Source organism: Delphinapterus leucas, unplaced genomic scaffold (assembly GCF_059928025.1).
Source record: "Delphinapterus leucas isolate spDelLeu-1000000601 "Yukka" unplaced genomic scaffold, BTC_Dleu_Yukka2 spDelLeu_asBTCV2_sq25, whole genome shotgun sequence".
NCBI lineage: Eukaryota > Metazoa > Chordata > Mammalia > Artiodactyla > Monodontidae > Delphinapterus > Delphinapterus leucas.
The window spans coordinates 13,165,935-13,184,696 of record NW_028322234.1 but is presented as its reverse complement, the minus strand read 5'-3'; the positions used below and the strand labels follow the sequence as shown (position 1 = coordinate 13,184,696).

The following is an 18,762-nucleotide window of genomic DNA, read 5'->3' as shown; positions in this document are numbered from 1 at the left end:
ACAAAGGCAGAGGTTTTCCCTGTTAAGGGAAAATGAATCCTGGGTTTGCCATTCACTTGCTGTGTCACCTTGAACGTGTTTCTGGCCTCTCTGAGCCTCAGTTTGCCCATCAGGACAATGGGGACAATAATAGTGTTAAGTGAGCCAGCACACGAGGTGGACTTGGACACATGCTTGGCAGATCCTAAGTGTTCAGTAAATGGCAGTCATGTCCCAACCCCACCCCCGCCTGCCCCCCACCACAATTGAGTCTGGAATAATTTCCTTGCTGGGCTGCTCTGAGCCTCAGTTTCCCCCAATGAAAGGTGATATTAGGATGGTGGACATGCAGCTTGGTCCTGACCCCTGGTCTTGAGGGCCCCCCTGTGGGCAATGTGGTAATTGACTCACCAGGGTCCCAGCTCCTCCAAGTGTGCACAAGGGAGGGGGGGATGCTGGGTGGAGGGAGGCCTGAGAAGAAGCAGACCTGCTTCTGCCCATGCGGGGGGGCCCCCAGCCTGGTAGAGGGGCAGATCAGGACCCAGGCCATCATAAGACAGGCATCGAGGGGACTCTCATCCCTGGTTTGGGATGATGTGAAGGTGCCTGGGTACCACCAAAGTTGTTCATCCCCCACCTTGAAGACCAATCCAGCTTCCTCTCTTAGGTTGGGTGCAATGCAACAGCCAGGCTACCGCCTCCAGGGTCCTAAAATGCGGCCCAGTGAGCCCCCGTTTCCCCACCTGGACTGACAAGCTGTGTTTCCCCTACACCCAGATTCATAGGCCTGCCCCTGAGCCGGTGGCTGGGTGTGCGGAACCAGACCAGGAGGCCGGTGAAGCCCAATGCCACGCTGGAGAAACACTTCCTTATGGAAGGGCAGAGACCCACAGAGGTGAGATCCCCGACCCCCTCCTCCCTCCCCATTGGCCTGCTTGGGTCCCCTGGGGGAGGTTCTAGAGGGGGTGTTTGTGAGCAGAGCTGGGTTTTTATAAGGCCTCTTTTTGGGGAGACCCGCACCCTGTGAAACCCCCTACTCCCCCATCTCCAAAGGTAGAGCACCCCACAGGCGAGGTCTGGGGCTATAGGGGAGGGGGGGAGCAGAGCTGGGTCCTGCCTGTCCTGGGACAGGGGCAGGAGGCCACCTCTGTGACCCTGGCCCCCATCACTCCCTCCCCAGCCCCAGATGAGCCTCCTGGCGACCCAGTGTGGGCTCACCCTGCGACAGACCCAACACTGGTTCCGGAGACGCCGGAACCAGGACCGGCCCTGCCTGACCAAGAAGTTCTGTGAGGCCAGGTAAGCCCAGGGTGGGGCCGGGAAGGGGGAGTCTGGGGGTGCGGCGGGGGGGTCTGGTCCTTTGGCAGCTGCCTCAGGGGCTCCCTCCCCGCCTGCAGCTGGAGGTTCGCCTTCTACCTGTGCTCCTTCATCGGTGGAATCTCGGTTCTTTACCACGTGAGTGTACCTGACAGCTCACCTGCCCTATCCCTCAAGCACCTAGTATACGCTGGGCCTGGATTGGATTGGGAAGGGGTGTGTGGGGTTCGGGCAGAGGGGGAAACATGTGCCAAGGCACAGAGAGGGAGGGTGGAGGGAATGAGGCCAGGTCGTGGTGAATGTTCACTCCATGGGTGCCTATTGAGAGGACCTACTGTGTGTCTGGGCTGGGGATTCTGAATCAGCCCCTGGTCTACAGTGAGAGCAGAGTTGCAACCAGGCAGGAAACAGCCGGCCTGAGTGACAGCAGCATGTCAAGGGCCAGGGAGGCCTGAGGAGGCCCCAGGCCTGGGGTTGGGGGGTTGGGGGGGCTGGGTTCTAACCTCTGGACAACTTCAGACTCCCGTGTCCCTGCAGGAATCGTGGCTGTGGACGCCGGTAATGTGCTGGGACAGTTACCCACAGCAGGTGAGTGGGAGGGGTGGTGTTTGGAGGCTAGTGGGAGGATCAGGGCAGAGTTCCTGTGGCCACAGGCAAGAGCGCCAAAGCTGGACATCACACCATCATTCTCCCCCTTGAATCCCACTCTATTCTTTGGCTCCCGTGTGGAATGGAGAGGGGCCAGGAGTCAGGACACACTGGAAGCAGGAGCTGCCACAAAACCACTGCCCTTGATTACCTCTAAGGATGGGGAGCTCATGCCTTCCTCACTCATTGGGATTCTTGTGTCATGGGTTTGAGCAAATGGGAAGGGCCCTACCCCACGCCCCATGTCCCGTGGGAACCTCCACTCCCCACAGCTAACCCTGCACTCCCTGCCACAGCCCCTGAAGCCGGCCCTGTACCACTGGTATCTCCTGGAGCTGAGTTTCTACATCTCTCTGCTGATCACGCTGCCCTTCGACACCAAGCGCAAGGTGAGGCCAGGCCAAGAGTCTGGCCTGGGGCGGTCGTGACCCAGTTCCAGGAGGAGAGGGGTGGCCTCACCCCACTCCCAGAGACCCTTGGTGTCTCAGGCAGGAGGCGTAGGGTCCACATGCCAAGCAACCCCCTGGGAGGGCCTGCTCCCAGCCCTGCGGGGTGGGGCCGCTCTGGCCCCCCAGCCTCATTCCGGCTATGACCCTCCGTTTCCCGCAGGATTTCAAGGAGCAGGTGGCACATCACTTTGTGACCATCACCCTGATCGTCTTCTCCTACAGCACGAATCTGCTGCGCATCGGCTCTCTGGTGCTGCTATTGCACGACTCCTCCGACTACCTGCTGGAGGTGCGCCTGGCGCAGCCCGACCCCTCCCAGCCCCCCCGCCCTCCCAGGTGCCCCTGGTGTTGAGGCCCACCCCCTGTCAGTCTTCCTGGGAGGTGAGGCCCCACCCCCGTCATCCGCAGACCACGCACTTTCTACCTTTCTAGGCAGTTCCTAGAGATAAGACCCGCCCCAACTCACCTGGCCCAGGCAGAGGCACCTTTTCCCTGGGAAGAGGCCCCGCCCTTTCTCGGCCCCGCCCCGCCCTTCCCGCGTGCTTCCGCCGCAGCCCCACCCCCAGGTCTATTTCTCTCTGCTGTCCCCTCCAGGCCTGTAAGTTGTTCAACTACACGCACTGGCGGCGCGTGTGCGACGCTCTCTTCATCATCTTCTCGTTGGTCTTCTTCTACACTCGCCTCGTGCTCTTCCCCACCCAGTGAGTCAGCCCTCCCGCCGGGGGTTGGGGAGGTGGGGGGCGGTAAGGCGGAGATCCAAGCCCGCCTCACCCTCCGTTACCCGGTTCCCGGGTTCCGCGATCCAGATAGCTGGGGTGTGGGCTGGGAGGTTTCCAGGAGGAGGCAAGGAAGGGTGTTCCCGGCACAGGGCGCAGCATATGCAAAGGCCCAAGAGGTAGGAGAAACAGAAAACTGGGCTTAGTCATCATCCCGTGCCGCGTGCCTGGAACATGGGTTGGGAGACAGCGTCGGGCCCCACGCGCTAAAGTCTTTGCCCGGCAATTTGATGAGCTTGTTGCAACAAGCAGAGGGAACAACGTGAAGGTCCCTGCTCACCTGGAGCTGACACTGGCAGGTGGGGAAATATAATAAGGCAAACAAGTAGACTATAGAATATGTGAGGCAGTGATCGTGCTAAAGAGAAAAGAAGTTGGGAAGGTCACAGGAACTGTGTGGACAGCTGGAAATAGGGTGGTCGGAGAAGGCCTCACTGACGGCGTTCATATATAGACTGCAGGGAGGTGAGGGAGAAAACTACTGATACTGATCACAGGGGGAAGAGCACGTGCAAAGGCCCTGAGGCAGGACCGTGCCCAGCATGTCGGAGGAACAGAGAGGAGGCCCGTGTGGCAGGACCAGAGTGAGCAAGAGGGAGAGAGGCAGGAGGGGAGCGCACAGAGCTGACGGGAGAGAGTATGCAAGGTCTTGTAGGCCTTGGGGAGAAGTTGGGCTTTTATCCCAAGCCAGGTGGGAGCCCTGGAGGGTTCTGAGCAGAGGATGGGTGGGACCTAACTCGCGTACTCACGGGCTCCCTCTGGTGGCTCCAGGGGGAATAGCTGGTAAGAGGTTGGAGCAGGAGCTGGGGGACCAGGGCGGAGGCGACAGCACTGGTCCGGGTGGGCAATGTTGGGGCTCGACCAATGCAGTCGAGAGAAGTGGGTGGACTCAGGGGGATGACTCAAGGGTCATGAGATGAGAACGGGCTCAGAGTTACTGCTTGAGGATCAGGAGCTTAGCTCTGGCTGCGCCGGGTTTGAGGGGTCTGCAACACGCCCCTCAGGCATCACCACCGAAAAGTGGAGGAAGCAGTGGACACCAGCCTGGGGTTCTGGGAGAGACGTCCATGTCCAGTGTTTGCAGTCGCAAGACTGGACAGAGTCACCGAAGACCAGGTGTGGACAGAGAGGCCCAGTCCTGGGGCCCCCTGATGTTTGCAGGTCGGGGGAGCCTGCAGAGGAGATGGAGAGGGAGAAGCCATGAAGTGGGGGCATGGGAGTGTGGGTCCCTGCAGGCACGTGAGGAAAGAACATGAGGAGGAGGGAGGCCAGCTGGGTGCCTGCTGTCTGATCAAGGCGGGTCACTGATGACCCTACAGCTGATCTGGGTGAAGGTGGTAGTGGGAGGGAATGGGGAGGGACCTGAGAAGGTGTGAAAGGACCACCCAGGAGAGCTGCTGGGACACTAAGCACCCCCTTGGGGTTTACAGTCATGACCGGCCAGTTGTCCAGCTTGTTCATTCTTTGAATTTAACATAACCAGGTGTGTGTGGGGGGTACTTAAATGCCCAGCTGAAGGGCACAGGTATCATTCTTTGGAGGTGGGTAATGGGGAGCTATAGAAGGTCCTGGAGCAGGGAAGGTCACGCAAGTTAGAGATTCCTAGGACCGGGGGCAACAGCAGCCTATAACCCCTGCCTCTCTCCCTCCTGCCCACCCACCGTAGGATCCTCTATACCACATACTACGAGTCCATTGCCAACTCGGGCCCCTTCTTTGGCTACTACTTCTTCAACGTGCTTCTCATGACACTACAGCTGCTGCACGTGTTCTGGTCTTGCCTCATCCTTCGCATGATCTACAGCTTCATAAAGAAAGGCCAGGTAGGCGGTCCAGTGGTTAAGGCTCCCCGCCTTGTCAATGCAGGGGGTGTGGGTTCGATCCCTGGTCGGGGAACTAAGATCCCACATGCCATGCACGTAGCCCAAAACTTTTTATAAATAAATATTAAATAAGTAAATACATATAAAATAATTTTAAAAAAAGAAAGAAAGAAAGAGACCAGGTAGGGCCGGGCAAGGGTTGGCTAGCTTGTGCCTCCCTGGAGCCCCCAGCCCAGCCCCGCCCCGCGCCTCCTCCCTTCTCCCTGTTCCCCAGATGGAGAAGGATGTTCGCAGCGACGTGGAAGAGTCAGACTCCAGCGATGGGGAGGCAGCCCAGAAGTACCCGCAGCTGAAGAACAGGGCGGCTCACCGGCCCGGAGCAGCCCCCACCGATGGCCCTCGGAGCCGGGCAGCCAGGCGGATGGCCAACGGGCACACACCAGCCACGTAGCCGGCCGAGGACTGACCACAAGGGGCTGCCCCAGCACCCGGCAGCTCGGATTCGTGGGGCGGCTGGACTGGAGACCCTTGGGCCGATTCTGTGGAGACAGGGAGGGCCCCACCCCAGGGGCTGATGATCTGTCTCCAGCCCCTTCCTTCTGCCCACCCTCCCTCCTTCCCTCAGGCAAATGGACAGAGCTGCGGCCGGGGGTGAGAGGGGTACAGGCAGCCCGGCAACTGTGAAGAGCCCCAGGCTGAAAGGGGGTCCAATAAAACTTGACCGGAGCCAACTTCTCTGCCTGAGAGCTTGTGTCCCTGTCACAGCTCCTCATCTATCCCCAGAGGCCCCAAGGCAGCCAGGACTTACATACCTCACCAATGGGTCACTCACTGCCACCCCAAGACACAGGCCCACCCCCAGGGGACCCAGACAGTGAGCAGCGCGTGGGGACCCCCTGGGGTGAGTCCCTGACTCCCAGCAGAGCCTCAGCCAAGCTATCTCCTTCCACCCCAGGGCAGCCCTTGGTCAGCTACTCACAGACCTTGCGTACAGATGAGCAGGTGCTGGGCTCAGACAGGTGGAGTCCTTTGCCCAAAGTCACACAGGTCCAAACAGAAGGGCGAAGGGGAGACTCACACCTGTTCCTGCAGCCCCTGCTCAAGCTTGGCAGTTCCCCGTCCTCAAGGTCCCCAGGACCTCCCTGGAGACAGTGAAATAGGACTTCGTGGGAGGGCAACTTCCTGCAGGCTTCCCAAGGGTTCAGCTGGCTGATTTCACTGTCTCCTCAGGAGCTCTGCAGGAGGGTGCCCCCCCACACACACCCCAGAAATCACTGCCACAAGGTCCCACGCAGGGCCAGAATGTGCTGCCTTCAGGGGAACACCAGAGACAGGAGTCAGAGAAGAGAGAGAAAGCGTGGGGGGACGGGTCTCACCTGTGCTTCTCAACAGAGGAGAGGATGGGAGTGGGGAGAGATGGCAGAGAGGAGAAAGGTCCCTGCTGTGTCTCCACTGAGAAACAAGGATGGAGGGAGAGGAAGGTGTTACATATGATCCAGCAATCCCACTCCTGGGCATATATCTGGACAAAACTATAACTCAAAAAGATACATGCACCCCCCCCCATGTTCATAGCAGCACTATTCACAATATCAAGACATGGAAACAACCTAAATGTCCATCAACAGATGAATGGATAAAGATGTGGCACACATATACAATGGAATATTACTCAGCCATAAAAAAGAAGGGATAATGCCATTTGCAGCCACGTGGATGGACCTAGAGGTCATCGTACGAAGTGAAGTAACTAAGAAAAAGACAAATATACACTATCACTTACATGTAGAATCTAAAAACAAGGATAGACACGAACTTATCTACAAAACAGTAAGAGACCACAGACATAGAAAAACAAACCTATGGTTACCAAAGGTGGGGGGAGGGATAAATTAGGAGTTTGGGATTGGCAGATGCAAGCTATTATATATAGAATGGGTAAACAACAAGGTCCCACTGTGTAGCACAGGGAACTGTATGGTTTATACCCTGTGATAAACCATAATGGAAAAGAATATGAAAAAGAATGTATATGTATGTACAACTGAATCACTTTGCTGTACAACAGAAATTAACACGACATTGTAAATCAACCCTACTTCAATAAAATAAAAATGTTTTAAAAAGAGGCAGGTGTTAGAATCACTGGAAAGAGGGACTGGAAAGATGAGAGAGGAGGGAACAATTAGAAGAGCTGAGATGTCATGGGAAGTAGGAAACAAACAGGAAAAGAGAAGGGACAGTGGGGGAGGTGGAAGAAAAGGCGGCATTGGAGAGACACCGGAGATGAGAGGGGAGAGAGCAGACTAGGAGCTTGGAGGATGTGATGTCAGAAGATGGTGAGACCTGGAGGGAAGAAAGGGAGAGGAGAGAAGAGAGAGAAACGGGAAAAGAAGAGGAGAATACCGAGGTGTGAAGGGGTTCTCAGACAGAAATGTGAAAGAAGAAATGTGAAGAGAGGGAGAAGTAGATCCTAGGAGGAGAAGCGAGGGAGAAGTAGATCCTAGGAGGAGGAGCGAGGGAGAAGTAGATCCTAGAAGGAGGAGCGAGGGGTGAAAAGATGAGCAGGTGGTCCACAGGAGGGAGATGCGAATGGCTTGGAAGCGGATAAAAAGATGCTCAGTCTCACTCCATCTGAGCGAAGCGCAAATTAAACCTACAATGAAATGCCAATTCTCCCTGGCTATCCCCGGCAAAAATACAGAGTGATAGCATCCTCTGTCGGTGAGATTTGCAGGGAAAACGCCTCTGTCCTGGAACACGCCCCTCCCACCACCACCACCCTATCCTCTTTATCCCTAAAAATACGTCTAGATCTTCCTAGTACACCTACAACTCAGTAGAAGGACAACCGACCTAAAAATAGGAGCAAAAACCACCATGGACACTTACAGAAGAGAAGATACTTATGGCCAATAAACGGATGAAGACATACTCAAATCTCAGTGATAATCAGGAAAATGCAAAGCAAGGTGGTGAGATGCCATTTTAAGCCCATTCAACTGGCAAAAATAAACTGGCCAGGGAATTCCCTGGAGGTCCACTGGTTAGGACTCCACGCTTCCACTGCAAGGGGCACGGGTTTGATCGCTCGTCAAGGAACCCCGTATGCCACATGGGGTGGCCAAAAAATAATAATTTTTTAAAAATAATAAATTGGCCAAAGCAAGTATTGGAGAAGATGGGAATCAATAACCTCACATATATTACTGGGGAGGGGGGAGTGTAAATTGCTACAGTCATTTTGGAAAACCACTCACCATCATGTCAAATTGTTGACCGTTCTATGAAGTTCAAAAGCAACTCAAACAAGTTGATGTATTGTTTAGGCATACACATCTATCTAGAAGAATTATTTCTTTAATAAACAGAAAACATAAACACAAAATTCAGAACTTATCAAAGTTACCTTTGATTTGGAGAGGGGGATGGCACTCAGGTAGATATAAATTACTGTCACTGTTCTAACTTTTGAGGTTGTGAGGTATAGTGACAGATACTCATTTTATTGTTAATAAATACAACTTAAGGGACTTCCCTGGTAGCGCAGTGGTTGGGAATCCACCTGCCAATGCAGGGGACACGGGTTCAATCCCTGGTCTGGGAAGATCCCACATGCCGCACAGCAACTAAGCCCGTGCACCACAACTACTGAGCCTGCACTCTAGAGCCCGCGAGCCACAACTACCGAGCCCACGTGCCACAACTACTGAAGCCCACCCGCCTAGAGCCCGTGCTCTGCAACAAGAGAAGCCACCACAATGAGAAGCCCACACACCACAATGAAGAGTAGCCCCCACTCGCCGCAACTAGAGAAAGCCCACGCGGCAACGAAGACCCAACACAGCCAAAAATAAATAAATGAAATAAATTTAAAATAAATAAATAAATACAACTTAAAAGGGATATGCAAAAATACATGCAGCAGAATGGGAGACACTATTTGCAAACCATATATCTGAAAAGGGTCTAGCACTTAGAATATATAAACACTTAAAAACAAAAAAAAAAATTTTTAAAGATGGGCGAAGGGCTTCAATTGACATTCCTCCAAAGAAGATATACAGCCGATAAGCACATGAAAAGGTGTCTTAAGGAAATCTAAATCAAAACCACAAGATACCACTTCACACCCATAACCATAAATATAGCAAAAAATAAAATAACCACTGTTGGTGAGGTTGTGGAAAAATTAGAACAATTCTTGTAATGTTGTTGGTTGGAATGTAAAATGGTTAATTACTGTGGAACATCGTTTGGTAGTTCGTTGGAAAGTTAAACAGATTTATCATCTGACCTAGCAATTCTACTCCTAGGTATATACCCAAAGGCTTGAAAACAGGGACCCAAACAAATACTTGTATACGAATGTTCATAGCAGCACTGTTCACAATAGCCAAAAGATCACAACAACACAAATGTCCATCGGTAGGTGAATGGATAAACAAAATGTGATACATCCCAAAACGGAATATTATTCAACCATAAAAGGAAATACTGGTACATGCTACAACGTGGATGAACCTCAGGAACATTATGTTAAGTGAAAGCAGACAGACAAAAGGTCACACATTTTATGACTGCTTTTATACGAAATGTCCAGAATACCTAAACCTATAAAATAGTACAAAAAGAATTTGAAAAGGAATAGATAATATGTGTTGAATATATGTATAACTGAATCACTTTGTTGTACCCCTGAAACTAACACAACACTGTCAATCAAAAGTAGAGGAAAGGGCTTCCCTGGTGGCGCAGTGGTTGAGAGTCCGCCTGCCGATGCAGGGTACACGGGTTCGTGCCCCGGTCCGGGAAGATCCCACATGCCACGGAGCGGCTGGGCCCGTGAGCCATGGCCACTGAACCTGCGTGTACGGAGCCTGTGCTCCGCAACGGGAGAAGCCACAACAGTGAGAGGCCCGCATACCGCAAAAAAAAAAATAAATAAATAAAAAAGTAGAGGAAAAATAAGAATTTTATCTTCCGGGATGGAAGATAGCTAAGGAGTATCTCTCTCAAAGCAGAGTAAAGAGAGAACTTCTCTCTCAAAGCAGCATAAAGAAGAAATTCTCTTCTTCTTCTTTAAACCACATGGAATATAGATCCCTACAGACCAACATCTGTCTAAAAGTAGTAAAAAGAATTAAGAAACTGAAATAGAAAGGATTATTTGAAAGAAAGGAAGGAAGGAAGGCTGGAACATTCCCAAAACTGAAGAAATTCATGAGCCCCCAGATTGAAAGAGCCCACTGTGAGCCAAACGAAGTGAATTCCTTAAAAATTCCACACTGAAACTTACTGAGATGAAGTTCCAAGCCATTAAGGATAAAGAACAAAACCCCAAATCTACCAGAGGAAAAAGACAGTTTTTCTACAGGAGATGAGCAGTTGGAGAGCACAATTTTTAATCTGTACAACAGATGCCTGACAATAGAAGCGAATCCTCAGAGCCCACAGTATAAATATCTCAGAACTGAAAATTCCATACCCAGCTAAACTACCACGTTAGGATAAGGGTGCAATAATGACATTTTCAGACAAACAAGATCTCTCATGTTCTCTCCTTAAAAAGTCTTCATATTCCTTAAGCCCTCTCCACTGTCCAGTACCCAGGCATCAGCTCCCAGAGCTCTGGGTTGGACATATAGGCTCTGTGCAACTTTATCTGTTTTTGTTTAATTGTTTTTACTTTTTATTTTGAAATAATTTCAGACACAGAAAAGTTGTGATGATAACATAAAAAAAGTCCCGGCGGGGAGGGGTGGGTGGGATGAACTGGGAGATTGGGATTGACATATATACACTAATATGTATAAAATAGATAACTAATGAGAACCTGCTGTATAGCACAGGGAACTCTACTTCACCTCGCTGTACAGTAGAAACTAACACAACATTGTAAAACAACTATACCCCAATTAAAAAAAGAAAAAGTCCCACATACTCTTCATTCAAATTTCTCTAAGGTTAACATCTCACCACATCTCCATTATCCCCATCATCTCTATCATCTCCATCTCCATCATCATCATCTCCATCTCCTCCTCTTCCTCCTCCTCCTGCTCTCCTGCTCCTCCCGTCCCATTCATATATATATATATATACACATACACACATACTTTTTTCTGAGAGAGTAACTTACAGACATGATGCTCCTTTACCCCTAAACAGTCAGTGTGTGTTTCCTGAAAAAAAGGACATTTCCTTACATAACTACAGTAGAGTTACCAAAGAAGGAAAGTTAGCGCTGTTACAGTACTATTATCCAATATGCAGACCATCAGATTTTTCCATTGTCCCACTCATATGCTGTATAGGCTGCAACCCAGGGTCTCATGGTGCACTTAGTTATAATTTGTCTCATCAACTCTCTCTTCAGTTTCATTTAATCTGGAACAATTCCTCAGGCTCTACGTCTTGTGTGACTTTGCATCCTGATCAACAGACGTCAACCCTCTTCGGACACACACTCTTGTCACATCCTAGGTGAATATGCAGTGTCCCACCAGGGTACTCGATCTGGCCACCTGTGTCCCAGGAGAGGTTTTGGCTCACCAGTGGAGGCCAGGGCTGTGTGGAGACTGCTGGGTGGAGCTGAGGTCTCTGAGAGCCTCCAATGGAAGCTCAAAGCCCTCAGACCACTAAGAGGAACCCAGGTACATCCAAGGGGAAACTGAAGCATGGAAGTAGTGTTGCAGCTACAGGAACAGAGGGGAAGGACCAGCCTGGACTCCCCTAGGACAAGCTGGTGAACAGGGATCCAGGGCTTCTCACAGATCCAGACAGTCCTGTGTCCCCTCACAAGGAATATGCCCTCTAGTGCTGCCCCCTGCCTCCAGCCAGTTCTCCTTCCTGTGCCAGTGGGCTCCCCCTTTCTCTAAGACATGCAGACACCCTCAGCACCTTCAACCTCGCCCACCTGGACCAAGGCGGTGAGCACCTCTGCTTCCTGAAACATGATGGTGAGATTCCAGCCACCCTCCCAGAGAGAAACAAGGTTAGGGCATCTGGTCTTTTCTCTGTTCACCCACCTCTGATACAGCACTCCTGGATCTTGCCTGACCTGAAGGTGTCCCGTCCATCTAGTGCCAGGTGCTCTTAGACCACTAGTCCCTCAGTCTGACATAGGAATTTTGGTAATTTCCATTCACTGAGGCCCACGCTGGTTACATCCTGCAAGTGCTGATGTTTGTTCCCCAGCGTGTGTCTTCATACGTTTTTCTCCACATTCTAGTGACTTAGGCATGCTGTCCTGTGTGTCCTCATGTGTTCTGTGGGCTCATGCATATTATCACGTGTGTGTTTGTGTGCTTCGTCTATAGAGGATATGTTTTATTCTATATAGAAAGTTTGTGCGCATCTTTATTGGGGGCCTATGTGGAGGGCCCACGAGCCTTCTCCGAGGTGCTGAAAGTTCACCATTCAAGACCCACATCCACTCAATCTCTCAACCGAGGCAAGGCTTCCTCCTCCAGGAAGCCTTCTCAGATTGCCCCCACCTCCTCTTCAACTATGGGATGCAACATCCATTGCCTATGTCTTCAAGCCCCCAGCCCTTCCCCACCAGCTGGCCCTGCAAAACCTGGCCTCACCTGTGCAGACCCTAGATTCACAACCCAGGACTGAGAGTCCATCAGCCTGGCCAGGACCTACTGACCAGACAACAGGTACCCAGCCAGGCAGTCCCAAGGAGGGAGGCTGCGCTCAGCAGGAGAGGTGACCTGGCACCAGATCAGGAAGTGCACAATAGAATTTTTGTGTTTTTTTTTTGGCCAGTTCGTGCGGCATGCGAGATCTTAGTTCCCCAACCAGGGATCGAACCAGTAACCCCTGCATTGAGAGCGCAGAGTCTTAACACTGGACTGCCAGGGAAGTCCTAGGAAGTGCACAATAGAGAAAACCCAATGACACAAGAAAATAAGGAAGTAACACAGATTAAAGAAATCAACAAAACAGAGGGTAAAGGAACAAAAATGGCCAGAATAAAACCAAACTCTGGCTCCTTGGGAACATTAATAAGATAAACCCCTGAAGAGAATGAGCAAGGAGGAAATGAGGAGAGTTGTAAAAATATATATGGGAAGGTTAAGGATAACTATACGTCAAAAAGACAAGAGATGACAAGTGTCAGTGAGGATGTAGAGAAAATGGAACCGTAGTTGGTGGGAATGTAAATTGGTGCAGCTACTATGGAAAACAGTACAGAGGTTCCCCCCAAAATTAAAAATATGACTACTGTATGATCCAGCAATTCCACTTCTGGGTTTTTATCTGAAGGAAACAAAATCACTATCTTGAAACGATATAGGCACCCCTCATGTTCATAGCAGCATTATTTACGATAGCCAAGATATGGAAACAGTCTAAATGTCCACTGACAGACGAATGGATAAAGAAGACGTGGTATAGGGGACTTCCCTGGTGGTGCAGTGGTTAAGACTCTGCAATCCCAATGCAGGGGGCCCGGGTTAGATCCCTGGTCAGAGAACTAGATCCCACATGTATGCCGCAACTAAGAGTTTGCATACCACAACTAAGGAGCCCATGTGCCGCAATTAAGGAGCCCGCAAGCCACAACTAAGGATAACGCCTGCTGCAACTAAGACCCAGAGCAACCAAATAAATTAATTTTAAAAACGAAGAAGATGTGGTATATATACAATGGAATATTACTCAGCCATAAAAAGGAAATCCTGCCATTTACAACAACATGGATGGACCTTAAGGGCATTATGCTAAGTGAGGTTAAGTCAGACAGAGAAAGACGAATACTGTATGATCTCACTTACATGTGGAATCTAAAAAAAAACGAACTCATAGATAGAAAGAACAGATTGGTGGGTGCCAGAGGCAGGGCAGGGCATGGGGCAGGCAAAATGGGTGAAGGCGATTTTAAAAAACTATATGAACGATAGGCTGATAAATCTGAAAATCAAGATGAAATGAATTCATTTATGGGGAAATATAAAATGCAAAAACTGTACCAAGAAGAATCAGAAAACTTGACTAGACCCATAAATGTTAATGAGCTGGAAATAATGGGGGGAAAAAACTCCCTCTACCTAACACACAAAACTTAGAGGATTTTACAATCAAGTTTTATCACCATTACAAGTAGCGGATAATTCCCATCTTATTCAGATTGATACCAAGAATTTAAAAAAAAAAAAAGGTGGGGGGTAGGGCAGAATACCCAACTTCTCTTAAGAGGACGATATAGGCTACAAACCAAAACCAGATAGGGCTACAACATGGATGAACCTCGAAAACATTATGCTAAGTGAAAGATGAAGCCAGACATAAAAGGTTACATATTGTATGATTCTGTTGATATAAAGTATCCAGAATAGGTAAATCTACAGAGACAGAAAGCAGATTGGTGGTTACCAGGCAGAGCGGGAGGAGAAGGAATGGGAGCATATGTTTGAGTACCGGGTTTCCTTTTGGGAGCATGGAAATGTTTTGGAACTAGACAGAGGTGGTGGTTGTGAGTATACAACATTGTGAGTGCACTAAATGCCCCTGAATTGTTCGCTTTCAAAAGGTTAATTTTGTTGATGTGAGTTTCACCTCAGTGAAAACAGAAACAGATAAGAATATGGAACAAGGTAGGAAAATTCTGACCGATTTTCAGTGATGACCATAGAAGCAAAAATCCTAAATAAAATACTGCTACCCACAAGACATGGAAGCAACCTAAGTGTCCATCAACAGATGAATGGATAAGGAAGATGTGGTACATATATGCAATGGAATATTACTCAGCCATAAAAAAGAATGAAATAATGCCGTTTGCAGCAACATGGATGGACGTAGGGATTATCACACTAAGTGAAGTAAGTCAGACAAAGACAAATATCATATGATATCACGTATATGTGGAATCTAAAAATATGATACAGGACTTCTCTGGTGGTCCAATGGTTAAGACCCCATGCTTCCACTGCAGGGGACACAGGTTTGATCCCTGGTCATGGGAAGCTCCACATGCCAACCAAAAATAAAAAGATACAAATGAATTTATTTATAAAACAGAAACAGACTCACAGACATAGAAAACAAACTTATGGTTAAGAAGGGGAAATATATATATATATATATATATATATATATATATATATGAATCACTTTGCTGTACAGCAAGTGTGAAACTAACACATTGTAAATCAATGTTATACTTCAATAAAAATTTAAAAAAAATACTCCTACTCAAATCTCGCAGTGTTGGGAGAAAATTACATCGTGACCAAGGACAATTTGGCCAGAAGAGCATAGATGAGTCAGTCTCAGAAAACCAAGGTAACTGATCTCTGTCAGCAGATGGACTTGCTTCTGACATAGGCGCTTGTTTTTGCTGCAGCGTCATATGTGTGTTCTAGGAACTCAGACCTGAGAGCGCTACGGCTCATGCAGGCAGAGGGCTGGGACAACCCGCTCAACCTCCTTGCAATCCTGGAAGCAGAGCATTAACAAAAGCAGAAAGGAGCTTAAGAAAAACACTTGCAGGGTTTAAAAGTTACATTTTTAACTGTTACATTTCTAATAAGCATCAAGAAATACAGAAATTCGCCTTTTTAAAAAATTCAGAAATTCTGACATGTGCTACAACATGGATGAACCCTGAGGACATTATGCTGAATGAAAGAAGCCAGTCACAAAAGGACAAATACTGTATGACTCCATTTATGTGAGGTCCCCAGAGGAGTCAAATCCATAGAGACAGAATATAGAATGAGGGGTGCCAGGGGCTGGGGGAGGGAGATGGGGAGTTAGAGTTTAACGGGGACAGAGTTTCAGTTTTGCAAGATGAAAGGAGTTCGGAAGATGGTTGATGGTGATGGTTGCACGAGATGAATGTACTTAATACCACTGAATTGTGCACTTAAAAATGGTCAAAGTGGTAAATTTTGCGTTATATATATTTTACAATTAAAAACGTACAAAGGAGAAGGAGAAGGTTGCTTAATGGAAAAGAGAGTGAGGAAGGGTCGAGGCAAAAGCGAATGCATAAAGGCTGGGAAGAAGAGCAAAATAAGCACGTGGCCAAAAGGAAACCCTTGGGACTTCCCCGGTGGCGCAGTGGTCAAGAATCCGCCTGCCAATGCAGGGGACACGGGCTCGAGCCCTGGTCCGGGAAGATCCCACATGCTGCGGAGCAACTAAGCCCGTGCGCCACAACTACTGAGCCTGCGCTCTAGATCCTGGGAGCCACAGCTAGTGAGCCCACATACCACAACTACTGAAGCCCTCGCACCTAGAGCCCATGCTCCGCAACAAGAGAAGCCACCGCAATGAGAAGCCCGCGCACCGCAACGAAGAGCAGCCCCTGCTCGTCGCAACTAGAGAAAGCCCACGTGCAGCAACAAAGACCCAACCAAAAATAAATAAATAAATAAATACACAAATTTATTTTTTTTTTAAATAGTTAAAAAAAAAAAAAGGAAACCCACGGCTGGATCAGCATCAAGCGCAGGGAGACAGCGCCACCTACTGGTGGCTTCCTGTGTTCGTCAAGGGGCTGAAAAAGCATGCTCAGAATCCACGGCTATTTCCTCCTTATACTGACATCATTCCCGTTTACCAACAATTTTGTCAGAACAGACAGTATCACTGAGACAATAGAAACCAGCAGGAGAAAAATAACTTCCAAAGCCACCACCCCCTTCCAACCTGCATCCAGATCCACGCGCCCGCCCAGCTCTCCTTCCTGCTGCTGTGAGTAAACAATTTGCCCTGATCCCAGGCAAACCTAGGCCATCTCCACCAGCTCCCACCCTACCTGCCTATTTAAGGAGCCACCTGAACAGTCTTCCCTCTGAACTAGATTATACCCACAGACATACAAATATGCTGATTCATTTTCCACCTTTTTGTTTTGTTTTATTATTGAGATGAAATCGACATAACATAAATGTGGTTAAGAATCCACCTTCCGGGCTTCCCTGGTGGCGCAGTGGTTGAGAGTCCGCCTGCCGATGCAGGAGACGCGGGTTCGAGACCCGGTCCGGGAAGATCCCACATGCCGCAGAGCGGCTGGGCCCGTGAGCCATGGCCGCTAAGCCTGCGCGTCCGGAGCCTGTGCTCCGCAGCGGGAGAGGCCACAACAGTGAGAGGCCCGCGTACCGCAAAAAAAAAAAAAAAAAAAAAAAAAAAAAGAATCCACCTTCCAATGCAGGGGATGCAGGAGGTTTGATCCCTGGTCGGGGAACTAAGATCCCACATGCCGTGGGGCAACTAAACCTGCGTGCTCTAGAGCGCCACAACTAGAGAGCCTGTGCGCTGCAACTACTGAGCCCGCACACTCTGGAGCCCGCACGCCACAACTAGAGAGGAGGCCACACACCGCAAAGAAAGATCCCAGATGCCGCAACAAAGATCCCACATGCTGCAAATAACACCTGACGCAGCCAAGTAAATAAATAAATACCTTTAAAAAATAAAATAAAATTTCAGTGCATACAGTACATTCATAAAGCTGTGCAACCACTGCCAATATCTAGTTCCAAAACATATTCATAGTGCAAATAAGCACATGAAAAAAGGCTCCACATGTATCATCGGGGAACTGCAAATTAAAACAACCGTGAGAAACCGGTACACACCTATGAGAATGGCCAAAACCGAGAAAACCGATGACACCAATTGCTGGCGAGGATGTGGAGCAACAGGAACTCTCGTTCATTGCTGGTGGGAATGCAAAACGGTCCAGCCACTCTGGAAGGCAGTTTAGCGGCTTCTTAAAAAACTAAACATACTCTCACCATATGATCCAGCAATAGCACTCCTTGGTCCTTACCCAAAGGGGTTGAAAACTTATGTCCACACAAAAACCTGCATATGGATGTTTACAGCAGCCTTATTCATAATTGCCCAAACTTGGAAGCAACCAAGATGTCCTTCAGCAGGTGAGTGGACAAACTGTGGTACATCCAAACGATGGAATGTTATTCACTGCTAAAAAGAAACAAGCTATCAAGCCATGAAAAGACATGGAGGAACCTTAAATGCACATGACTAAGTGAAAGAAGCCAATCTGGGACTTCCCTCGTGGTCCAGTGGTTAAGAGTCCGTGGTCCCAATGAAGGGGACCCAGGTTCAATCCCTTCTCGGTGAACTAGATCCCGCATGCTGCACCTAAGAGTCCGCATGCCGCAACTAAGAAGTCTGTAGCCAAAACAAACAAATAAATAAATAATAAATATTAAAAAAAAAAAAAGAAGAAAAGAAAGAAGCCAATCTGAAAAGACTCCATACTGCATGATTCCATCGCTATGACATTCTGGAAAAAGGAAACATATGGAAAGGGTAACAATATCAGTGGTTTCCAGAGATCAGAGGGGAGGGAGGGATGAAGAGGCAGAGCATAGAGGATTTTTAGGGCAGTGAAAATGCTCTGTATGATACTATAATGGTAGATACATGTCATTATACATTTGTCCAAACCCACAGAATGTACAACAACAAGAGTGGACTTGAAGGTAAACTATGGACTTCGGGTGATAATGACACGTCACTGTAGGTTCATCAGTTTTAACGAAGGTACCACTCTGGTGGGGGATGTTCTATTTATAATGAGGGAGGCTATGCATGTATGCGGGCAGGGAATATAGGGGAAGTCTCTGTACCTTCCTCTTCATTTTTCTGTGAACCTAAAACTGATCTGAAATACAAAGTTTTTTCTTTTTAGTTTTTTTCATCACCACTTACTCATTAAGCTGTTGCTTCCCATTTGCCTGCTCCCCCAGCCCCTGGCAACCGTTGATCTACTTT

The 18,762-nt window shown here is 49.0% G+C and overlaps 1 protein-coding gene across 1 annotated transcript in view; it reads left to right on the top strand.

Moving 5' to 3' along the window:
- CERS4 (ceramide synthase 4) overlaps window positions 1-7,115 on the top strand; it is a 34,007-nt gene extending 26,892 nt beyond the window's left edge. The window contains exons 3-11 of the mRNA XM_022557147.3: window positions 757-874; window positions 1,160-1,278; window positions 1,377-1,434; window positions 1,834-1,884; window positions 2,241-2,333; window positions 2,554-2,682; window positions 2,988-3,094; window positions 4,836-4,992; window positions 5,267-7,115. Of these exons, the coding sequence (XP_022412855.1) occupies window positions 757-874; window positions 1,160-1,278; window positions 1,377-1,434; window positions 1,834-1,884; window positions 2,241-2,333; window positions 2,554-2,682; window positions 2,988-3,094; window positions 4,836-4,992; window positions 5,267-5,443 (1,009 nt within the window). The 3' untranslated portion in view covers window positions 5,444-7,115. The remainder of the gene's footprint in view (window positions 1-756; window positions 875-1,159; window positions 1,279-1,376; window positions 1,435-1,833; window positions 1,885-2,240; window positions 2,334-2,553; window positions 2,683-2,987; window positions 3,095-4,835; window positions 4,993-5,266) is intronic.
- The last annotated feature ends 11,647 nt before the right edge of the window (window positions 7,116-18,762 follow it).